Source organism: Macaca nemestrina, chromosome 9, assembly GCF_043159975.1.
Source record: "Macaca nemestrina isolate mMacNem1 chromosome 9, mMacNem.hap1, whole genome shotgun sequence".
NCBI lineage: Eukaryota > Metazoa > Chordata > Mammalia > Primates > Cercopithecidae > Macaca > Macaca nemestrina.
Window position 1 is genome coordinate 31,840,536 of NC_092133.1, and position 23,974 is coordinate 31,864,509.

At 42.3% G+C, this 23,974-nt stretch overlaps 1 protein-coding gene and 1 long non-coding RNA gene across 5 annotated transcripts in view; one reads left to right on the forward strand and one right to left on the reverse strand.

Moving 5' to 3' along the window:
- ARMH3 (armadillo like helical domain containing 3) overlaps positions 1-23,974 on the forward strand; it is a 223,436-nt gene that overhangs the window by 158,875 nt on the left and 40,587 nt on the right. For all 3 annotated transcript variants that reach the window (XM_071069234.1, XM_071069233.1, XM_071069232.1), the window contains one exon: positions 15,915-15,993. In XM_071069234.1, coding sequence (XP_070925335.1) covers positions 15,915-15,993 — 79 coding nt within the window. The remainder of the gene's footprint in view (positions 1-15,914; positions 15,994-23,974) is intronic.
- LOC105478361 (uncharacterized) lies at positions 3,461-11,285 on the reverse strand. 2 transcript variants are annotated; one of them, XR_003017278.2, is made up of 5 exons: positions 11,147-11,285; positions 10,249-10,398; positions 7,494-7,621; positions 4,768-4,950; positions 3,461-3,560 (listed from the first exon to the last, which is right to left on the reverse strand). It is a non-coding gene; the product is annotated as an uncharacterized lncRNA (long non-coding RNA). The 2 variants fall into 2 exon arrangements; XR_003017279.2 differs by lacking the exons at positions 3,461-3,560; positions 4,768-4,950 and adding an exon at positions 6,824-6,980.

The following is a 23,974-nucleotide window of genomic DNA, read 5'->3' on the forward strand; positions in this document are numbered from 1 at the left end:
AGATTGGGCTAAGCACCCTTCCTCTGTGCTTCCATAATACCTTTTATCTACTCTTTGTCTGCCTTAGCCTTTACCACATCATAATGAAGTTATCTGTCTGTGGTGTGTGTCTTTTCCATCTATGAACTCCTTGATCTCTGGGATCTATTTTATTCACATCCTTCATTGCCTAGCATAGTGCCTGCGCATGATAGGTATTCATACATTTGTCAAACAAACTGAATTATCAAGAATCACTGGCAGTGCTGGCAAACCTTTAGCTTCAGATACTGTAGAACTTCCTTCTAAGGACAGAGTATTCCTTGACTATATGAGAAAGCAGTCAATTTGCAGAGTAAGGATGGAGAAAATATAGAAGAAGTTCTCTTTCTAAAACAGTGCTTATAGCATAAACAAAGTTATTTAATTACTTTAAAACTAAATTTCTTCTTCTGGTAGCATCACCTTTCAGAAGCAAGAAAACTTACTGCTCTTTCTGGTATATTGGAGAGATGGCAGCTAATAACCTCTTTGTGAGCATAAAACAATTATATCAGCCTCCTGTGGAGACAATCTGCCAGAGCCAACCGCCTCACCCTCCGCATGGGCTTCATTTTCTTACTCTGGAATCTCATCGACTCTCCCCTAAAGACCTTCATCTTGTTGCACTATTATGATGAATGTTTGGAGCTGGCTCTCACCCCCTGCTTTACTAGCTGTTACTGGAGGTGCTGTCAAAGAATCAGACCCCAAATTTATCCTCCCATTAAGTCCTCTCCTGGGCAGCGCTGCTTGGTTCTGAGTAGCAGTCATCTAGTTTCCCCTCCTTTTCCCACCTCCCACTGCCTTTGAATGTAAGGAAACTGCAGGCCCTGTTGCAGACAAAGAGCTGTGGTAGAAAGTACGGTTGCTAATCACTTTCTACCACAGCTCTTTGCTTGCTCTTGTTCTAGACCTGAAGAGAAGTGTGCACGTATGAGTGCCTGTGCGTGCATCTGCTGTGAGACCTCCAACATCAGTTTCTGTCACAAGCCCAGCCCAGAAGTGCCACAAGTGACATTTTTTCAGTTGGTTGGTCATATCTGTCTCCCAGCAATGTCTTTAGGATTTCTTCTCCATAGTGAGTTAGAGATGTATTGGTTTCTGGACACAGGGACCTTACCTACTTCTGCCTATTCATATATCTATTCCTCTGAATAATAGACATATGGCCTTTGGCTTTTTAAACTAGTCATATGATTTTTTGAATTTGTCTCACAGCTACTCTTACAGCCTTCCCCTTGTGAGAGTTTCTGATGAATAAAAGCTTTCTGGGTCCCTGATGTAGTTGGTTGGCATTTGGTCAATTTGGGGCTTTCATTTTGACTCTCAAAATTATTTGCAGAAAGAAATAGGGCCAAAAGGTGATTCAGGTGCCATTTGTAAATCTTAGGATAGTTGATAAGTATTCATTTATTCTAGCAAGCAGTGGATTTTGTTAAATAATAGATACTGATTAGGTCTCAACAAATCTGACCCTGTTAGCTTTGGTGCTAACTCATTAATAAGCTGATGTTGAGGCTGCCATTAACATTAGAAAAGCGATGTTCCCTAGTAATACTTCTTTCCCTGAGGAGAAACTATTTTGCGATGAAGTTTTAACTTCTTCCCTTTTCAGAGAGAGAAACTATCAACTTCACTTAGGCAGAATGGTTCAATACTTTGGGCAGCTTGTTTACTCTTTATTTACTTCTTGATTTACCAAACTATCCCATTCTCTTTACCTCACTGACAACTGCTATCCAGACCCCCTGCTTTCTCCCATCCTCTCTACCTCTCAAGCCTCCCTTCTGTAGCCAACCCTACCACCTGCCACAGTATCCACACCCAGGCTTCTTATAGGAAGCCATCTCTGTGAGGGTCTCTCTGAAAGCAGCGTAAGTCACTGCCGGAGCAGGTGAAAGCAGCCTGCTTTTTCAGAGCTGACAAGAAGGGCGAAGCTCTCTGTCACAGTGGGTGGGTGAGCAGCTAGGGCCAAGTAATGCTGCATCTCAGTGGTAGCACCTGCAGGCTCAGAGCTGACAGTGCACTGTAATAAGATTCATCTTTGTTCACTTAACTGATGTGGGCTTTATGGTAAATGTTCGTTTGCTTAATTACTTTGGCAGACTTGCTGATTGCCTTTCCTGAGGAGTTCTAAAAGGTCCCCCTGGGATGGAGTATAAGCCTGTTTCCGTGTCTTTTAATTTCATTCTTTTCCTGGAGTACTTGAAAACCAGTATGTGATCCATATGGCCCACTCTCTCATCTCTCCTGTATGTGAACATCAGGACCACTGCTATCTAGTATGGAATCCATATGGCCCATACTGGACCACTGAGAAATCTTGACAGGTTTCTTCCTCCTTTGTGCACATGAGATCCTCCTCCACCACCACTGAGGTATATGTATGGCTCATCTAGTCTAGTTTATGATTCATATGGCTCTTTTTCTCTTACTGGCATGGGATCCACAGAATATTTCCCTCCTTCCTCAGTCTAGCATGTGATCCACTAAAATAATTTCCCTTTATTTTTAGAGACAGGGTCTTGCTCTGTCGCCCAGGCTGGAGTGCAGTGGCATGATCACAGCTCACTGTAACCTCAAACTCCTGGGTTCAAGCAATTCTCATGCCTTATCCTTGCGAGTGGCTAGGGCTATAGGTGTGCACATTATGCTGGCTAATTTTTAAAAAAATTTTGTAGCTATGGGGGTCTCATTATGTTGCCCAGGCTGCTCTTGAACTCCTGGCCTCAAGCAGTTCTCCCACCTGGGCCTCCCAATGTATTGGGATTACAGGCATGAGCCACTGTGACCAGCCAATTCGCCTTTATTTTTGAAGTGACAGGAAAAGAAGACTAGTCAATTGCTCATTTTCTTGCTCTCCCATGCTTAAAATTTAAGTGTCTTATAATAAGTTAATAAATTGGGCTAATGGGAATGAGGTGTAATTAAAATATTTCAAGTTTTTGTCTCATGCCAGTTTTTAAAAAGTTCTTAATTCATATTCAAGGGATTGGAATGTTCACCATTAATCAAAATTAGATCAATTTTTAGGGTTTTGAACTTATCTCCACTGCTTCAGAATTCCTCTTAGGTATGTATTAGGATTTTCTTATGTCCTGAAAAGGGACAGAAAATATAATACACATTTTCTCATAGGCTATTTTGTCCCTTTAGATTCATTTGGCATTTCTGAGTGTGTAGAGGAGCGTTACTTCTGGAAATAGGAAATCCAGGGCCAAACCAATTCCAAAGGTTTTCATTCTGTAGCCCCAGGAACTCTGCCAGTAACTTCGGACCTGCCACTAGAGAACAGAGTAAGGTAGTCGGAAGCACAGAGTAATGGATCTGAGCAACGATAGGATAATCTTGTAGGTGTTTTATGTTTAGGAAAGTTTTGGAGCCTCTTTTCATTTATTGAAAGATTTAATAAAAAGTAGACATAATTATAAGGGGAATGGATTAAGTGATGCCTTTTATGGAAATGTAGGTGGTCCATTTGACTTTTGTGGTTCTTTCAACACTTGTGGTTCATTCTTCTCCATTTACACTCATTGTAACTGTGACAACAGTGAAAAATGTCAGGTTGATGTCTAAAGCAAGAAGAAATTCCTTTTGTCTCTTATGGCAGTGCTAGAGTAGATAATTTAGCCAAAGTGTAAAGCCCATGACATCTTACTTGGCTTAAATCTATGGTTTGGGGCCATAGTAACTAGACATTAACTCTTAAGCAAAATAGCTATAACCAGTTGCTTAATTTCCAACAGGTGATGAGGTGGAAACCTACATCGGGCAAAGTCATGCATCAAGGTAGAAAACCCATGCTGCGCAGTCATGCACACAGCTCCAGAAAATAACAAATGCCCCTGAGGCTGTGTGCCTGTACATTTCATGCACATTAAACTTCTCCTCTTTCCCTCCAGTTTAATGAATTGTGAACCTTCATCTGCCTAATGCAGAGGCTAGATGAAAATATAGTCAGCAGTGAATACGTTACCTGGTATGACATGCGTTTCTCACCCAGAAATCAAGAGGAATGCTGACTCAAATCATTCGCAGGTTAAAATATGAGGGTTGCTAAGGTGTAGTCAATAATACACATTCTCTGTTCCACTCCCTTCAACCAATAAATTTACATTATCAAATTCTCTTGGCCAGGCGCGGTGGCTCAAGCCTGTAATCCCAGCACTTTGGGAGGCCGAGGTGGGCGGATCACGAGGTCAGGAGATCGAGACCATCCTGGCTAACATGGTGAAAACCCGTCTCTACTAAAAATACAAGAAAATTAGCCGGGCGTGGTGGCGGGCGCCTGTAGTCCCAGCTACTCGGGAGGCTGAGGCAGGAGAATGGCGTGAACCCAGGGGGTGGAGCTTGCAGTGAGCCGAGATCGCGCCACTGCACTCCAGCCTGGGACACAGAGCAAGACTCCGTCTCAAAAAAAAAAAAAAAATTCTCTTTAGCAATTACTTAGGCCAGCTTATATAATTGGATCATTGGGTAAAGTAAGCAACTAGATGCACTGGTCAGTAGTTCATCCTTCCTGGTGGTTGTCAAAATGCCTTTTATACTAGGGTTCCATTTTTGTGTCTTTGGTCCTGAAAAGAATGGCCACAGGGACAGTATTATAATTTATGGAGGGAAATAATGGTCCTGAAAGGGTTAAGGCCTAAAACTTAGGGGGTAAGTTAGAAGGATAATCCTAACAGGTCAGTTGCTGATGTTTTGATTAGATAGTTTCAAAGTGAAAAAGTTAGAAGGTATTCTTACTTGAGATTTTATTTTGTTTAATGTTAATCAGCAGAGTCTCTGAGGCTTGTAATGCATTTCTGTTAACAGGCATCAAGGGAAATTGCTTTTTTTGTTGTTGTTGAATTGGATGGGCTGAAGATTCATTGACTCTATGAAGAAGGAAGCTTAGTACTGCATGAAATAGGAGTCTGTGAGGCAATTCTGAAGGTGAAAGAAATATTAGTTTAATATTAAATAACTCAGCCTCAGATGAACCATTTTAACTACTGCCACATACACTCAATCATACCTTTACCCCTTCTCAGAAGTTTGTATTTTACCTGTATGCCTAAAGGTTTCCCAGGTAAAAGCAATTACGAATATGATGGTTTTCTTGTCTTTAGTCCCAGATACCTGAGAACATACTCTGTAGTATATTGCATAGTAGTATATCACTGGACTGGTCTAGGAAAAGGGAAACTGCTTTGGGGGGGAAAAAAATCTTTAGGGCTAGATGGTATGCAGGAAAACAGAGAGGAAAGTTTTGGAAATGAAATTCAACCAAATAAACTACTACTCAGAGAGGTTGATCTCTTGTCCAAAGTCACACAGTTAATAAGTGGAGGAATCCAGATTTTTTTCAGATCTCCTTTCTCTAAAGCCTTGCTGTTTTCTGTATGAACCATGTTGTTCAGGGAAGCAGTGGTATTTTAACTGGGCCTTCAAGGAAGAAGATGACTTAGGCTTTTTAGTGGTGATAACATTCTATGTGAAGAAATCCAGGTAAACAAAAGCAAGACATCCAGGTGTAAATGTTTAGTAAGCATTTGAAAATACAGGGCTACAGGTCTTAATGAGGTTGGAGCTTAAGATCCAAATTTTTTACTAAGCTTGAGAAATTCACCCACAATCAGACTCTTTAATGTAAATCTGGTAGTCTTATAGGAGTAGTTTTAGGGTGAAATCTTTAAGAATCTTCATATACATATATATATATGTATGTATTGAGTATACCAGTGATGTTCCCTCCTTCCTTGGAATGAGAGCTACAAAAACAACTTTTGCTTGTTTTTCTCTGTTCTGCCTGAAAGATGTACATAGTAGCTTTTAGAGATAGCCTGCTTCCTTCAGATATCTTAGTAATGAAACAATCACCATGTTCTGAGCTTCTGAATGAAACTATTTATTTATTGTTTCATAAAAGACTTGTAGATGCTTCTGTCCATGGGAGGTTGCATTTTGGAGGATTTGCTTTAGATTTGTATTGGATATGAGGAGGAATCCATATTTTCTTTTTCTTTTTTCTTTTTTTCTTAAGACTGGGTCTTGCTCTGTCACCCAGGCTGGGGAGCACAGTGGTGTGATCATGATTCCCTGCAGCCTTGACATCCCTGGCTCAAATAATCCTCCAACCTCAGCCTCCTGAGTAGCTGGGACTACAACAAGCACATGTCACCATGCCCAGCTAATTAAAAAAAAAAATTATTTTTGTACTCCTGAGCTAAGCACTTCTCCCACTTTAGCCTCCCAAAGTGCTGGAATTATAGGGGAGAGCCACCGTGCCTGGCCCACATTTTCTCTTAAGCTATATTGCCTACATTGTTAAAGGAACATTTCCATGCTTATCTTTAATGCAAGTTCGGCATTAACTATGTGTCTCAGTTAACAACCACCCGGCACTTGGGAAAACAGAGCTGCTTTGCGGAGTCATGAGTCAGAAAGAATAAATTTAAAATGGACCAAGAAATCCCCAGCCAGTTTACTGTTCATCCTTACTGTTCCGTCTGTCCACTTCATTTTGCTTCAGCCTGTATAAGTGACCCCTATCTTCTGCAGTCAGAAGTTGAAAATTGCATTGGAGGGTGGCCCAGATTCCTGCTCTTAAAGGTGCACTGGGCACAGTGCCGTCCCTCACTGTGGCTGGCTTTAGCAATTTCTCTTTACTATGATGTTGTCTATTTATTTTTCCTTCCCCTTTGGGACTTTCTAATTCAGTGGCTTTAGAGGCCCAGTACCAGAGTAAAGCACACTCCCCCATGCCTCACCTCATCCTCCCCACCCTCAAACAAACACACAAACAAAACCTAGGCTTACTTTTAGAAGGTATTGGATTACTTAAATAAGGAATGCCAGAAAGCTTTCCTCTAGCCTCTTGATATGACTTAAGAGGAAGAAAAGCTTTATTGTCATCAGTGTCAACTTTTGCTCCTTCTTTGGGAGGACAGTTGTTCATATCTGAGCCACCTTTTTTCCTGGGATGAGGATAAAACATTTTAATTTTTATTTTCATACTTGGGAGGATAGCTAGTGATTCTGGATCTCCAGAAGCAAAAGCTACTTACAGTGAAACTGGACAAAATATTGGTGAGCAAAATAAATTTAGTACCTGCTCTCTTGGAGCTTTTAGTTCAAGTTTCGGAAAAGCTTGAGGTTTGGTTAGAAATTATATTCTCTTTCCCCACTAAGTTCTGTCTGTGGGTAGAACTCCTTTCCCCTTCCTTGGGCCTTATTACTACCTATATTTCTTTAAATCCTCTTCCCTATTCTATTTCCCTGAATAATGTGGTCAGCTCCAACTATTGCTGGAAAAGAAAAGGGTAAAGGAAAAGGATGTTGAGAATAAGAGAAACTTTCTTCTCATCTACTAACTGTGCCACCCTCCTCAACATCCTATTCCAATAGCCAAAAGCTGACATCCTTTGCTACGTGCAGAACTTTTGATTTAAGTATATCATACATATTACCATGAGTTGGACTCTTCTCACCTCCAGGTAGGGTTGTTTCTTCCTGAGCATGTGCCCTTCAGCACTAGTCTCAAATGCCATCTCTGCCACCTTTTGTGGTATTGTACCACAGAGCTCTCTCTCTCCAGAAGCTCCTGAAATCCCAGCTTCTGTAATTTATAGAATAGTTCATGACCCAGTGAGCTCCTTTTCCTACTGCCATCAGCGTTGCTAACGTATGCAAGCTTTAGAAAAGTTTTCTTAGTGAGCGAATCACCACATGAATTCTGTGTGGAACTGGTTGGAGAAAGCAGCTTGCTCAAAAACTGCTGGGGCCAAGGAAGCCATGATAATTTATATATGATACAGTTCATCCATTTAAAGTATACAGTTCATGTTTTCTGGTATAATCATAGGGTTGTGCAATCATCATCACAATCTAACTTTAGAATATTGTGTTCCCCCTGAAAGAAACCCTATACCCAATAGCAGTCACTCCCTATTCTTCCCTAACCCTCCTTGTAGCCCTAAGTAACCATGAATCTACTTTCTGTTTCTACAAATTTGCCTATTCTGGACCTTTCCTATAAATTGAAGTAGCTGTACCATTTTACAATCCCACCAGCAATGTACGAGAGTTCTTCTCCACATCCTTGCCAACATTTGTTATTGTTTTTTTGTTTTTTTGTTTGTTTTGAGACAGGGTCTGCACTCTCACCTAGGCTGGAGTGCAGTGGCTCCATCTTAGCTCACTGCAGCCTCAGCCTCCTAGGCTCAAGCGGTCTGCCCACTTTGGCCACCCAAGTAGCTGGGACTACAGGCGCGTGCCACCACACCTGGCTAATTTTTTTTTTTTAATTTTGTAGAGACGGGGGTCTCCCCATGTTGCCCAGGCTTGTTTCGAACTCCTGGGATTGCAGGCATGAGCCACTGTGCCCAGCCTTGCTATTCTGTTTTTACCATTATCCTAATGAGTGTGAAGTGGTATCTCATTGTGGTTTTGATTTGCATTTCCCTAATAACTAATGATACTGAGTATCTTTTCTTGTGTATTCAAATAATTTGTTCTTTAAAAAAATTGTATTATTTGTGTGTAATTCATTGTTGAATATAAGAGTTCTTTATATATTCTGGATACAAGTTTCTTATCAGACAAAATTTGCAAATATTTTCTCTTATTCTGTGGATTGTCCTTTCACTTTCTTGATGGCATTGTTTGCAGCACAAAGTTTAAAGTTCAGATTGATCCACTTTTTCTTTTGTCATTTGTGCTTTTGGTGTTTTATCTAAGAAATCACTGCCTAACCTCAAGTCATGAAGATTCACTTGTAAGAATTTTATAGCTTTTAAGGGCTGGGCGTGGTGGCTCATGCCTGTAATCCCAGCACTTTGGGAGGCCGAGGCGGGCGGATCACGAGGTCAGGAGATTGAGACCATCCTGGCTAACACAGTGAAACCCCGTCTCTACTGAAAATACAAAAAAACTAGTTGGGTGTGGTTGCGGGTGCCTGTAGTCCCAGCTACTGGGGAGGCTGAGGCAGGAGGATGGTGTAAACCCAGGAGATGGAGCTTGCAGTGAGCTGAGGTTGCGCCACTGCACTCCAGCCTGGGGGACAGAGTGAGACTCCATCTCAATAAATAAATAAATAAATAAATAAATAAACAAAAAATTAGCCGGGTGTGGTGGCGGGCACCTGTAGTCCCAGCTCCTGGGAATGGTGTGAACCCAGGAGGCAGAGTTTGCAGTGAGCTGAGATTCCACCACTGCACTCCAGCCTGGGCAACAGAGAGAGACTCCGTCTCAAAAAATAAAGAAAAAAGAATTTTGTAGTTTTTAGACCTTACGTTTAGATCTGTGATCCATTTCTAGTTCTTTTGTGTATTGTATAAGGAAGGGATCTAACTTCATTCTTTTGCATGTGGATAACTACTTGTCCCAGTACCATTTGTTGAAAAGATTATTTTTTTCCCTATTTAATTGCCTTGCCACCTTTGTCGAAGGGAAACCTTAATCTTCATAATGGCTATGTTTTCTCATTCATTGTCCACTCAAACCTTCCTGTATTTTCTCACAGTTCTGGAGGCTAGAAGTCCCAGATCCTTGATCTGGGACCCTAGCAGGGTCAGTTTGTGGTGAGAGCTGTCTTCCTGGCTTATGAGATGGCAGCCTTCTCACTGTGTCCTCACATGACAGATAGGAAGAGAGCTCTCTGGAGTCTTTTTTTTTTTTTTTTTTTGAGACGGAGTTTCACTCTTTTGCCCAGGCTGGAGTGAAGTGGCATGATTCTAGTTCACTGCAACCTCCGGCCCCTGGGTTCAAGCGATTCTCCTGCCTCAGCCCCCCAAGCAGCTGGGATTACAGGCACCTGTCACCACACCTGGCTAATTTTGTATTTTTAGTGGAGACGGGGTTTCGCCATGTTGGCTAGGCTGGTCTCAAACTCCTGACCTCAGGTGATCCACCTACCTCAGCCTTCCAAAGTGCTAGGATTACAGGTGTGAGCCACTGTGCCCGGCCTGGTGTCTATTTTTATAAGGACACCAATCCTATTGGATCAGGGGTCCCAGCCTTATTACCTCAGTTAACCTTAATTAACTTCCATAAAGGCCCTATCTCCAAATACAATCGCATTGAGGGTTAGGGCTTCAATGTCTGAATTTGGAGGGGACACAGACATTCAGTGTATAACAGTCTACTGTGACTCTTCTCCCTAGTCTCTTCTTTCCTTAGCCTCGTTTTCTTCCTCACTCACACTAGACAGAGGTGAGGAAGTTGTGTCCCGTTTGCAGTATTCACCTTCACTTTTTGTAGGGTGGGGGTTTAGATGGAATGGATGGAGAGGAAATTGAACTCATGTTTTGCTCATTCATCTTTGGGTAGAAAAAAATGCCATTTCTTCTTTCCTGGAAGACTTTCATTTTAGGCATCAGCACCGGCCGTTGCTACCTGTTAGGTTTTGACCAGTAAAAATGAGAGAGAAGTACTGTTAGAATCTCCCAGAAACTCCCTTCCCAAAGGTTCAGAAAAGATGGTAGTAAATCCTTTTGGAGGTGCTACCAGTGAGAAGGAAAGCCTAAAGAAAATGGGGAGATTCCTCCTTCATCTATAAATCTGGTGCCTCATCTTTCTCCCACTAAGAGCTAGTCAAGCATGAGTCCTCATCTAACGCCTTGGCCAGGCGGGATGGTGTGGAATCACAACCCAGGTGAGCCTGGTAGTCATCAGACTTCCTGGGGAAGAAGCAGCTATGTAATTCAGTTACTGAAAAGGTGTGTCACTCAGCTTGGTCTGGCTTAGCCTGGTTCCAGTGTTCTGCCATTTCTGTGCCATGTCAGGACATTTTTCCATTTCAATAGTGCAAAGTACTAAGAACTTTAATGGGAAGCCCCCAAGCCCTGTCTGGAATTCCTTTTTTAAGAGCCTAGAGAGAGAAGAGCCAGTGCTAGACTATTTTTCTTACTGCTTAGGCTGAATACCCTCCACCTGGCATATCTCCAGGACATTAGGTTAGCACTCAGATTTTGCAGATAACAATCCCAAAGAAACAAACAAACAAACAAACAAAACGTAAGGCCGACACATATACTGCCTTTGTGGGTACTGAGTTAGAGACTGCTAAATGAATGTAGACTGTTCCACCTTCCTCAGGTTTCTAAATAGTTTTTCAGCCTGCCTGGTGGGAGACCTTAATCACCTGCTTAGATCTGAAGTTCTGAGATGAGATTGTCACAGGGCAGGTTGGAAGATGATTTTATCTTCATTCCAAATATGTATTCCCAGAGTGGTAAATCTATCATACCCTCAGGATAAGTTTGCCCAAACAATATCAGCATGTGTGTCCTGCAGTATGAAGAACTGGTCACCCATAGAGCCAGCTGACACCTGATAAGTATAATGGTGAGAAGGGAAGGAAATAAGTGTACATTTTGAAGGTAATGCCTTCTGGGTTTTCCTTTCTCTCCCTCACTCCCTCCCTTCCTGCCTCCCAGCCCCTCTCGCCCTTCTTTCCTCTTTCCTTTTCTCCTTCCCTCTCTTCTTCCTGTCTCTTTTCTTTCCTTTCTTATGTCCTTGCTTTGTTTCCTGGTGAAAGAACTGTTCAAGTAGAAAGGAAAGAGAATTACATCCCCAGCAATTCCATTCCCAGGGATTATTTCATTGTTCCAACCTCACTAGCTCCCCTGGTTGCCCCGGTGGCCACGAACATTCCACCCAGACAGAAGCTAGGGTACTTGGATCTCTGTATTCTCCAAACCTAGGCAAGAATAAATAATAATAATAATAATAATAATAATAATAATAATAATAAACAAGAACAAGAACAAAACTTCTAGTTCAGTTGAGACAGGAATTTTATTTTTTTTTATTTTTTTTATTTTTTTTTTTGAGACGGAGTCTCGCTGTGTCTCCCAGGCTGGAGTGCAGTGGCGTGATCTCGGCTCACTGCAAGCTCCGCCTCCCGGGTTCACGCCATTCTCCCGCCTCAGCCTCCCAAGTAGCTGAGACTACAGGCGCCCGCCACCACGCCCGGCTAGTTTTTTGTATTTTTAGTAGAGACGGGGTTTCACCATGTTAGCCAGGATAGTCTCGATCTCCTGACCTCGTGATCCACCCGCCTCAGCCTCCCAAAGTGCTGGGATTACAGGCTTGAGCCACCGCGCCCGGCGAGACAGGAATTTTAAAAAAAAAAAAAAATTTCCTAACAAATGTAAGGAAAGCCTGATTTAAAAAAAAAAAAAACAAAACTATAAAAGCATAAAATGTGGATGCATTTACAGAGTGCAAAATCTTTTTCCGAAGATACCTGTGGTCTATGGTAGATTGATTTGACTACTGTAGCTCCTTTCCGTCAATCCTGTTGGTCCAGGACACAACCCTATGACTCAAGACTCCACCCTGAGTGAACTTAAATTGGTGCTGCTGCTATGATCGGTGAGATTATCAGTTCCTCTCTAAACTTGCTTCCCCTACCTTCTCATTGGGTTTAGGGTCCTGGTTTTCCTTTCTGCTTATGGGCTGTGGTCATCTCTGCCAACATCCTTGAGCCTTGCTCTCTGATTGAGAAAAATATTTGACCCCCACTTGGTCACAAAATTCTTTCCTACTTTGGATTTAGACTAAACCTCAGCCTTAACTTCCAGATATTATCTTCAGCTCTCTTGGTAGTTTCTAGAAAAATAAGTTGTTAGAACTCTCCTCTTGCTCCTGACTCATGTCTGTCATATTTGGTTTATTCATTTATTGAGGATTTATTGAGCACAAGCTGTGTACCAGGCATTGGGTTAGATGTTTGGCATTGCTTTTCCAAGTTTTTATTATTTGTACTATAAATGTTATATATTATGTGATATAAATGTTATAAATGTACCCTCTAAGATTTAGCCCTCTTTCAACAAACATTTCTTATATGGCTGCAATAGACTATTCCCAGGTATTGTGATAAGTGCAGAGATTGGTATTATTTTTTTAAGGTTTTGGTTTATACTTTTATTACTAGAATTAGATTAAATGGTTCTATAGTTCTTTACTATCAAGAAGCTGTAAAAGAAAATAGTGATTTGTTATGCTAGCTCATACATACACACACACACATACACACAAACACACATATACACATGTGTACACATTTTATTTTTTATCTTTGAGACAAGGTCTTGTTATGTTGCCCAGTCTGGAGTGTGGTAACACAAACACAGCTCACTACAGCTTCATCCCCCTGGGCTCAAGTGATCCTCCCACTTCAGCCTTCCAAGTAGCTGAAACTACAGGCACATGCCATCACACCTGGCCCTGGCTTATTATTTTTTTTATTTTGTAGAGACAGGGTCTCACCATGTTGCCCAGGCTGGTCTCGAACTCCTGGATTCAAGTAATCCTCCCACCTTAGCCTCCCTAAGTGCTGGGATTACAGTTGTGAGCCACTGCACCCAGCCCATGCACCCATTTTGTTGTTGTTGTTGATTTTGGGTGGAGTTTTTTGTGAGAAGACGGGGTTTCACTATGTCACCCAGGCTGGAGTGCAGTGGCACAATCTTGGCTCACTGAAACCTCTGCCTCCCGGGCTTAAGTGATCCTCCCACCTCAGCCTCCCAAGTAGCTGGGACCACAAGTGTGTGCCACCACACCTGGCTAAATTTTTTTGTATTTTTTGTAGAGACAGGGTTTCACCATGTTACCTAGGCTGATCTTGAACTCCTGAGCTCAAGTGATCCGCTCACCTTGGCCTCTCAAAGTGCTGGAATTACATGCGTGAGCCACCACGCCTAGCCCACACCACCCATTTTAATAAACTTTCTGTTTTGGAATAATTTTAGATTTACAGAAAAAGTAAAAAGATAATCCACAGAGTTCCTGGATACCCTCAGCCTAATTTCCCTCATTTTATGTCACCAAGGTACATCTATCAACACTAAGTAACTGGCATTATTATTAACTAAACTCCATGTTTTAATTAGATTTTACTAGTTTTTCCATTAATGTCCTCTTGCTGTTCTAGGGGCCGTTCCAGGATATGCATTTAATTGTCATATCTCCCCAGTGATCTGTGACAATTTCTCAACTCTTGTTTTTCATGACTTTTAGAGTCTTAAGAAAGTACCAGCTGAGCACGGTAGCTCATACCTGTAATTCCAATACTTTGGAAAGCCAAGGCAAGTGGATCACCTGAAGGGTCAGGAGTTTGAGAACAGCCTGGCCAATGTGGTGAAACCCCATCTCTATTAAAAATACAAAATTAGCTGGGCATGGTGGTGGGGGCCTATAATCCCAACTTCTTGGGAAGCTGAGGCAGAAGAATTGCTTGAACCCAGGAGGTGGAGGTTGTAGTGAGCCGAGATCGTGCCATTGCCCTCCAGCCTGGGCAACAACAGCAAAACTCCATCTCAAAAAAAAAAAAGAAAAGAAAAGAAAGAAAGAAAGAAACTACCAGTCAGGGCCAGGAGCAATGGCTCATGCCTGTCATCCCAGCATTTTCGGAGGCCGAGGAGGGAGGACCGCCTGAGCTCAGGAGTTTGAGACCAGCCCGGGCAATCTAGTGAAACCTCATCTCTATGAAAAATACAAAAATTAGTCAGACATGGCGGCGCATGCCTGTAGTCCCAGCTACTTGGGAAGCTGAAGTGGGAGGATTGCTTGAGCCAAGGAAGTGGAGACTGTAGTGAGCTATGTTTGTGCCACTGCACTCCAGCCTGGATGACAAAGTGAGACCCTGTCAAAAAAAAAAAAAAAAAAGGTACCATTCAGTTATCCTGTAGAATGTCCCCTATCTGATATTTTTCTTGTGATTAGACTGAGATATTAAGTGCCCTTCTCATCAGGTCACACCAAGGGTTACATGATATCTACATGATATCACTGGCAATATACAGCTTCATCATTTTGTTAAGGTAGTGTTTGCCAGGCTTCTTTGCTATAAAGTTACTGTGTTTCCCATTTGCTACTCTAGTCTTTGGCAATCAGTCACTAAATCTAGCGCACCCTTAGGATGAGAAATAAACTTCATTTCCTATAGGGAGAACCCGGTCTCCGGGCAAAACCCGGTCTCTACCAACAAAATACAAAAATAATTAGCCGGACATGGTGGCACGTGCCTGTAGTCCCACTAGGGAGGCTTAGGTGGGAGGATCGCTTGAGCCTGGGAAGTTAAGGATTCTGTGAGCCATGATCATGCCACTGCATTCCAGACTTGGTGACAGAGTGACTCGCTGTCTAAAATTTTATATATATATGAGAAAAAACAAGATTTGTCTCTTCTCTATGAATCATTTATATTCGTATGGACTCATGTAAAACCATGATCTAAAACCTGTGTTCTTTTTGCTACACCAGGCAAGAAATGACAAAGACCTATACCAAGGCATTGGTTTCAGGGAAATTTATTTCAGATTTCAGAGATTTTTTAAGAGGTAGATTTGATAAGACTAGGTGATTTTGGATGTGACCAAGTGATGGAGAAGGGAGTGTTTTAAAATGACACTCAGCTTTTGGGTTGAATGGCCAGATATAAAATTTTGGTTTGAAACTACTTACTAACAAATATGAAGATTGCTTCTATTTAGCCTTTGTGTTGTTGGCCCAGCTTTGCCGAGTGCCCTATTCTCCTGAGTCAAAGAAGACAGTTTTTCTTTCTGATTGAAGCACCAGGGCCCTCTAGTGGACAGCCCTCTGGGTTCCCTTTCTCATCTGAAGGACTCAGTATTTTTGTTCGGCTTTGGGTTTTTTCCGTTCATTTGCAGAGCAGAGATGCTTGATTCTATTTTCTGTCTAATAGTAAGTCCTTCCCATTTCAGAGTTATCAATTCACCCCCATCTGTGACCTCCTCATGTTCAATAAGAGGACAGTTACCCAGTCATAATCCGTCCCATGCTCTAGTACTCTAAACCAGAGGGTACTTGATCGTTATTTTTTAACAGATGTATCCCCCTCTTCCATCTGGCACCATATTAATATGAATTCTTTGTTTCAGAGCCATCATCAACCACTTTAACCCCAAAATTGAGTCCTACGCTGCTGTGAATCACATATCCCAACTGTCAGAGGAGCAGGTAAGCCACTACTTTCCCCAGATGACCTAGTTGGTGGCTAGGATCAAGCAGTTGCCTTCTCTCTGATGGCAGGGGATTTCTGTGACTGAGTTTTTGTGGGGGTGTCCAGGGCCAGGCTACTGAGAGGAATTAGTGTGGGATTGGTTGATAGTACTTTTAATAGAGTGATACTATCTGCCTTTGTGCCATCTGAAGGGTTTGTTAATTATATAGAAGATATGTAGGTGAAAATCTAGTGAATTATTGTTTTAGAGTGAGTGTGATAAGGCATTTCTTTTTTTAAAAATTTAGGCAGAGCCATTTTGATTTTTGAAAATAAGAAATGAGAACTTAGAAATGGGTGAAACTGCTGATTGGAAAAACCCTGAGTTCAGCTTAATTTGAAGCTATTTGGCTCATTAAAACATGAGCCCTCATTGGGACAGCTTTTCCTTAGTAATTGAGTTCTCTTTGCCTTGAGCAATTATTTCTGAGGAGGTTTTTCTGTAGTATGGACTAAGTTGGAGATGCAGATAGCCTTGTGTCTTTGTTTTCCTTAAATCTGGCCTGATTTCCCCTTCTCCCAGAGCGTCTGCACTCAGCTCTGCATTATATAAAAGTACAGATGAGGCATTAGCGTGGCGGATTGAACTTGATGTGTCAAAATGAGACTCTCGAGTCCTTTTTTTAAAAGCACAAAATAAGACATCCTATTCATATGGTTCCCTTTCCTTTTAACCCTACTCCCAAATTAGAGGGGCCAGGGTATAGACTCCAAGCCAGTAGGAAGACCACATGTGCCCTGTTCTCCCTTTTTGCCAGTGCATCTTTGTAACCCTTGTTTGAGCTTCTTGCTGGCACAGCCAGTCAGCCAGCTATGATTTGACCATGTGTTTCAATGTTCGTCAAAGCTATTCAGTTCTCCCAGCGAAGCGCCAAGCAAGCCTTTTTCCTAACAGTCAAGCTTCTCAGTATTCCCACCGATGGCTCTTTTCTCAGCCAGATGGATAGGACTCTATTAGTCTGTCAGTTGTTCCCTTTGACATATTTGTTCTCTTTTGTGAGGCCAGCTGTGAGAATCCATCCTCACATTTAAAACTGCTTTTATAAATGGCCTTTATTTCCTTTTTTCGTCTCTGCCTGTGGAGCTATCCAGAGTCCTGTTCTTTGATGCTGTGCTGTCTGTGAGGTGCTTTGTGATGCTACCATTTTCTTGTTGGACTGGTTCACATTAATTTTACTATATCATTTTTATGCAAAATAATTCAACATCTTGAGTTTTATGCAATAAGAGAAGGGGTGACTTCCCTACCACAGTGAACTCTGGTTAGTCTAAAAGCTTTTTTTTTTTTAAAAAAAAAAAAAAAAGAGGAAGAGACTTTTGCTCTGTCAGCCACGTGCAGTATTCATCCCCCAGCAGCTTGGGAAGGTCAAGCTGAAATCTTTCTCCAGCAGTAGCTGCCACAGACCAATAATAAAAATCCTTTCTGGCACACAAGGCAGTCTGTGAAAGGATGATTAGCAAGCACGTGTCCTCGGCCTCCTCCAACTTCTTTCAAAGTTAAATGAAATGATGAAAGTGCCTCTCAAAATGAGTGCACAGGCCAGAGATGAAGCGATTTCAGTGGAGAGGGATTTCATAGGAGAATGGGGAAGGGATAGCAAAATTGATTTACTTGGTCAATATATAATTGTATACCAGCTGGGTACAATGGCTCACACCTGTAATCCCAGCACTTTGGGAGGCTGAGGTGGGCAGATTGCTTGAGCCCAGGAATTCAAGACCACCCTGTACCACTTGGTGAAGCTGTCTCTACAAAAACAAAAAAAAAAAGAGAGAGAGAGAGAGAAATTAGCCAGATGTGGTGGTGCGCACCTGTAGTCCTAGCGACTTGGGAGGCTGAGGTGGGAGCTGAGGTGAACCCAGGGAGGTTGAGGCTGTGGTAAGCTGTGATCATACCACTGCACTCCAGCCTGGGTGACAGTGAGACCCTGTCTCAAAATAATAGTAATGATAATAATTATCTTTTGTTGTTGTTATTGTTGTTGAGACGGAGTCTCGCTCTGTCGCCCAGACTGGAGTGCAGTGGCGCGATCTCGGCTCACTGCAAGCTCCACCTCCCGGGTTCACGCCATTCTCCTGCCTCAGCCTTCCAAGTAGCTGAGACTACAGGCGCCCACCACCACGCCTGGCTAATTTTTGTATTTTTTTATTATTATTATTATTATTTTTTGAGACAGAGTCTCGCTCTGCCGCTGGGGCTGGAGTGCAGTGGCCGGATCTCAGCTCACTGCAAGCTCTGCCTCCCGGGTTTATGCCATTCTCCTGCCTCAGCCTCCCGAGTAGCTGGGACTACAGGCACCCGCCACCTCGCCTGGCTAGTTTTTTGTATTTTTAGTAGAGACGGGGTTTCACTGTGTTAGCCAGGATGGTCTCGATCTCCTGACCTCGTGATCCGCCCGTCTCAGCCTCCCAAAGTGCTGGGATTACAGGCTTGAGCCACCGCGCCCGGCAATTTTTGTATTTTTAGTAGAGACAGGATTTCACTGTGTTAGCCAGGATGGTCTTGATCTCCTGACCTTGTGATCCACCCACCTCGGCCTCCCAAAGTGCTGGGATTACAGGCGTGAGCCACCATGCCCGGCCAATTATCAGTATTATTATATACCTTCTATAAGTTGTGGTGCTAAGGTAAGTGGGGATCAGTGGTGAATAATCTTATTCATTGCTCTCATTGAGTCTTTGTGTACTCATTACCTCTTTTAACAGTCCTTTTCACTTGGTGGTTTGGAGGAGGGTGATACTATTCTGGGACCTTCTTGAGAGCCACCCTCAAAATAGTTGTTGCTTCTCTTCCCTAACTGACTTTGAAGGGTGCTAAATGACAGCATTACAGTACACTTGGTTTATTCTCAGCACTATCAGATTAGATGTATTTGACTGCCTCGTTAATCTCCAGCATGTGTTGGAGCACTTCTCTCCCTTCGCTTATGAGCATTAATGTGAATGTCACTTAATGTTAACAGTATTCATGGCCTCTCAAAGAGCTAGTTTTATAGATTGCAGTAGGGCCCTGCAGTTGTTGACAGCAGACTGAGTAGAGAAAAAAGTCAAGAACTTAATCCTCAATAGATTCTAAAGTACTCCTAAAATAAAACCTAAAGACCATGGATAGGTGTTAAATGAAATTTATAGCATTCAGTAAGTTAGCAGAGAAGAAAGGGCTCTTTGCTATGTCTGCCTGCCCAGACTGCCATTTTCTTCTGGCAAAGAGATTTGTGAATTCTTGAATTCTGACAACCCCTAGACACATTCTAGCCTCTGTATGAGGCATTTCAAGGTGATACTTGTCAATTCATTATTGCATATTAAACAGAGCCCAGCCTTTCACATTGGGGTTTCTTTTCAGATATCCAGAAGGTAAATGACATTTTTCTGTTAATTGTCATTGGCTTCATCATTCATGATAAACTTTTTAATCAGTTAATACCCTCAGTGTGACTGAAGGATCATTCTTTTTTGTTTGTTTTTGAGATGGAGTCTCACTCTGTCACGCAGACGGGAGTGCAGTGGCACGATCTTGGCTCACTGCAGCCTCTGTCTCCTGGGTTCAAGTGATTCTCCTGCCTCAGCCTCTCAGGTAGCTGGGATTATAGGTGCATGCCACCACACCCAGCTGATTTTTGTTTAAGTAGGGTTTTGCCATGTTTGCCAGGCTGGTCTCAAACTCCTGACCTCAAATGAGCCACCTGCTTTGGCCTCCCAAAGTGCTGGCATTACAGGCGTGAGCCACTGCACCCGGCCTATATGCATTTTTATGGTATATATGCAGGTGTTGTATTTGTTTGGGGTTAATTGTGAAGCTTATTCATTTTTACCTCTTTTTTTTTAATATGTGATAGAATATATATAACATAACATTTACCATTTTAACACCCCCCCCCTTTTTTTTTTTGAGACGGAGTCCTGCCCTTGTCACCCAGGCTGGAGTGCAATGGCGCGATCTCAGCTCACTGCAACCTCTGCCTCTCGGGTTCAAGCAATTCTCCTGCGTCAGCCTCCATGGTAGCTGGGATTACAGGTGCCCACCACCACGCTTAGCTAATTTCTTGTATTTTTTAGTGAAGATGGAGTTTCACCATGTTGGCCAGGCTGGTCTCGAACTCCTGACCTCAGGTGATCCACCTGCCTCGGGCTCCCAAAGTGCTGGGATTATAGGCGTGAGCCACTGTGCCCGGCCCATTTTAACCCTTTTTAAGTGTACAGTTCAGTGGCATTAAATACATTAACATTGTTGTGCAACTATCTCTGCTGTCCTCTCCAGGGCTTTTTCATCATTCCATACTGAAGCTCTATATCCATTAAACAGTTACTCCCCATTTCCCCTACCCTGAGCCCCTGATAACCACTGTTCTACTCTGTCTCTATGAATTTGACTATTCTAGGTACTTTAATGGAATCATACAGTGTTTGGACTTTTGTGACTAGCTTATTTCACTTAGCATCATGTATTCAAGATTCATCCATATTCTACCATGTGCCACAATTTTGTTCCTTTTTAAGGCTGAATAATATTCCATTGCATGTATATACATTTTGTTTATTCATCCATTGGTGGACATTTGGGTTGTCTCCACCTTTCAGCTATTATGAATAATGTTGCTTTTGAACACTGGCATACAACTATGTGTTGGAGTCCCTGCTTTCAATTCTTTTGTGTATATACTCAGAAGTGGAATTGCTGGATCACAGGATAATTCTATGTTTAACATTTTGAGGAACTGCCAGAATGTTTCTCAGATTGGCTGTACCATTTTACATCCAATTTCTCCACATCCTTGCCGACACCTGTTTTCTCTCTCTTTTTTTTTTTAATAGCCAGCCTAATGGGTATGACGTGGTATCTCATTGTAGTTTCATTTTGCATTTACCTAATGATATATTGAGCATCTCTTCATGTACATATTAGCCATTTGTATATCATCTTTGGAGAAATGTCTTTTTAAGTCCTTTGTACATTTTTTAATTGGGGAATTTTTTTGTTGTTGTTAACTGTTAGGAATTCTTTATATATTCTGGATGTTAATTCCTCTTTAGATATCTGATCTCCAAATACTCTCTTCCATTCTGTGGTTTGTCTTTTTACTCTATTGTTAGTGTCCTTTACACATAAGACTTTTAAAACTTTGGTGAAGTCCATTTTGTCTGTTTGTTGTTGCTGTTGTTGCCTGTGCTTTTGGTGTCAAATCCAAGAAATCCAAGAAGTCCAAGAAGTTATTGCCATATCTAATGTTATGAAGCTTTTCCCCTATGTTTTCTTCTAAGAGTTTAGTTTTAGCTCTTATGTTTAGATATGTAATCCATTTTGAGTTAATTTTTATATATGGCATTAGGTAAGGGCATTTTGACCTCTTTTTGTATTTAACTTATCTTTATGAATAAAGATTATGGAGAAGATACAACTTGCTTTTCTAAGAGCTATGAAATTACTCATAGTTTATTCCCTACTGGATTCGGCTTGTTTCTAGGACACCTTTCAAAATTGTCCTTCAGGCCCCTTGTCCCCTGCTTAACTGAGATTTAGTTCCTTTCTCTCTCCAGTGTGGCTTTTTAGTAAGCATGCATTCTTACCTGGTAGAATCATTTGATATGTCCAGGAAAATTGATCATCAAGGAATAAGGATTCCCAAAAAGATGAAACTAAGGGGTCAGACTGGAAGATTTAGAATGCATACCAGCTTAAGTGGTTTCAGACATTAGGAACTTTGAGTCTACTTTGATTCTTTCCATTCCTAAGGCTACTTTCTTTCTGCTTCCAGTTGTGTTCATCTCCTCTAGCTCTCTTCTCTTTTAAAGAGGACTACAAATAATGCACCCTGAGCATATCAGTCAGCCTTGTAAGCCTTCCGAAATTCTGGTCTTCAGCTTGTCCCTCGCTAGTGGCCTGCACCCTAATTTTCTTTTTTGTTTGCTTGGCGGGTGCGTTTGTGTGTGATCTCAATCTGTTGCCCAGACTGGAGTGCAGTGGCATGATCATAACTCACTGCAGCCTCGACCTGCTGGGTTCAAGTGATCCTTCCATCTTATCCTCCTGAGTAACTAGGACCACAGGCGCATGCCACCATGCCTGGCTAATTTTTTAAATTTTTTGTAGAGATGGAGTCTCATTATGTTGTCCAGGCTAGTCTCGAACTGCTGGGCTCAGGCAATCCACCCACCTTTGCCTCCCAAAGTGCTAGGATATATTATATGAGCACCAGGCTGCACTCTGAGTTTCATTCCCCTAGGAGGATAGTTGTCATACAACTTGTGTTGCATAGATAAACCCCGTGACCATTTTGTCTGTACTAAATAAATGTAGATTGCAGGTGTTTAAGAGAAACTTTTACCTCCGGGCTAATTCTTGGGTTTGGATGCTTTGAGGATATCCTGTCTTGGTGAGGCAATGCTGCTACCTTCACAGAAGTATGCTGAAATGGAAGAGCTCTCCAGGGAGGTTCTTCTGCCTATCCTGTCCTATCTGACACTCTTAGATACTCCCTCTCCTCTATTCTTACTTTTATTTTATTTTATTTTTTTAGAGACAAGGTCTTGCTCTGTCACCCAGACTGGAGTGCATGGAGCGATCATTGCTTACTGTAACCTCAAACTCTTAGGTTCAAGCGATCCTCCTGCCTTGGCCTCCTAAGTAGCTAGGACTACAGGAGCATGCTACCATGCCCCGCTAAATTTTTTTCAGTTTTGTGGAAAGAGGAGTCTCAATGTGTTGCCCAGGCTGGTCTCACACTTTTGGCCTTAAGTGATCCTCCCATCTTGTCCTCCCAAAGTGCTGGCATTATAGGCGTGAGCCACTGCACCCAGCCCTATTCCTACTTTTCAAACTAGGAGAAAGACTTTGATATTATCAGCTGCATCATATTAGAAATGCAACCATGTATGTGCTAGAGGTCTGCCATGTAGTTTCTTAGAATAATATTAATTCACAGGTGGTGCTTAACCTAAGGTCCAAGAATAAATAGGCTTTAAAGAGTTAGTACCGGTGGCTCAAGCCTGTAATCCCAGCACTGTGGGAGGCCGAGGCGGGCGGATCACAAGGTCAGGAGATCGAGACCACAGTGAAACCCCGTCTCTACTAAAAATACAAAAAATTAGCCGGGCGCGGTGGCGGGCGCCTGTAGTCCTAGCTACTCAGGAGGCTGAGGCAGGAGAATGGCGTGAACCCAGGAGGTGGAGCTTGCAGTGAGCCGAGATCGCGCCACTGCACTCCAGCCTGGGCAACAGCGTGAGACTCCGTCTCAAAAAAAAAAAAAAAAAAAAAAAAAAAAGAGTTAGTACACATCCTGAAATTGTGTGTGAAATTATGCATATGTCCTTTTTAAAATTATTATTATTAAAGAGGGTTCATCTTTCCTAAGACCCTCAACTGGTCTTTGACTTCCCTTTTACAACATTTTAAGAATCACTAGGTTAGCTACTTTGAAAAGTACCTCATACTTAGGCTGGGCACGGTGGCTCATGCCTGTAATCCCAGCACTTTGGGTGGCCAAGGCGGGCAGATCACGAGGTCAGGAGTTTTAGATCAGCTGGCCAACATAGTGAAACCCCGTCTCTACTAAAAATACAAAAATTAGCTGGGCGCGGTGGCATGTGCTTGTAATCTCAGCTACTCAGGAGGCTGAGGCAGAAGAATTGCTTGAACCCGAGAGGCGGAGGTTGCAGTGAGTTGAGATCGTGCCACTGCACTCCAGCCTGGGCGACAAAGCAAGACTCCGTCTCAGTGGGGAGGGAAAAAAAGTACCTCATACTTTTCTTTGCTCCAAAGCCATCAGACCTTTGAAAATGCTCATTGAGGATCTTGAGCTCCTTTTAGGCTATTCACCATTTGGGTTGGTTTATAAATGCTATGACGTGGTGATTTATATCTGCTCTAATTACCTTATAGGCAAGAGAGGGCTTCATAGCAGACCTTTACAGAAGATTCTCTAGAGCCCTGAATATCTA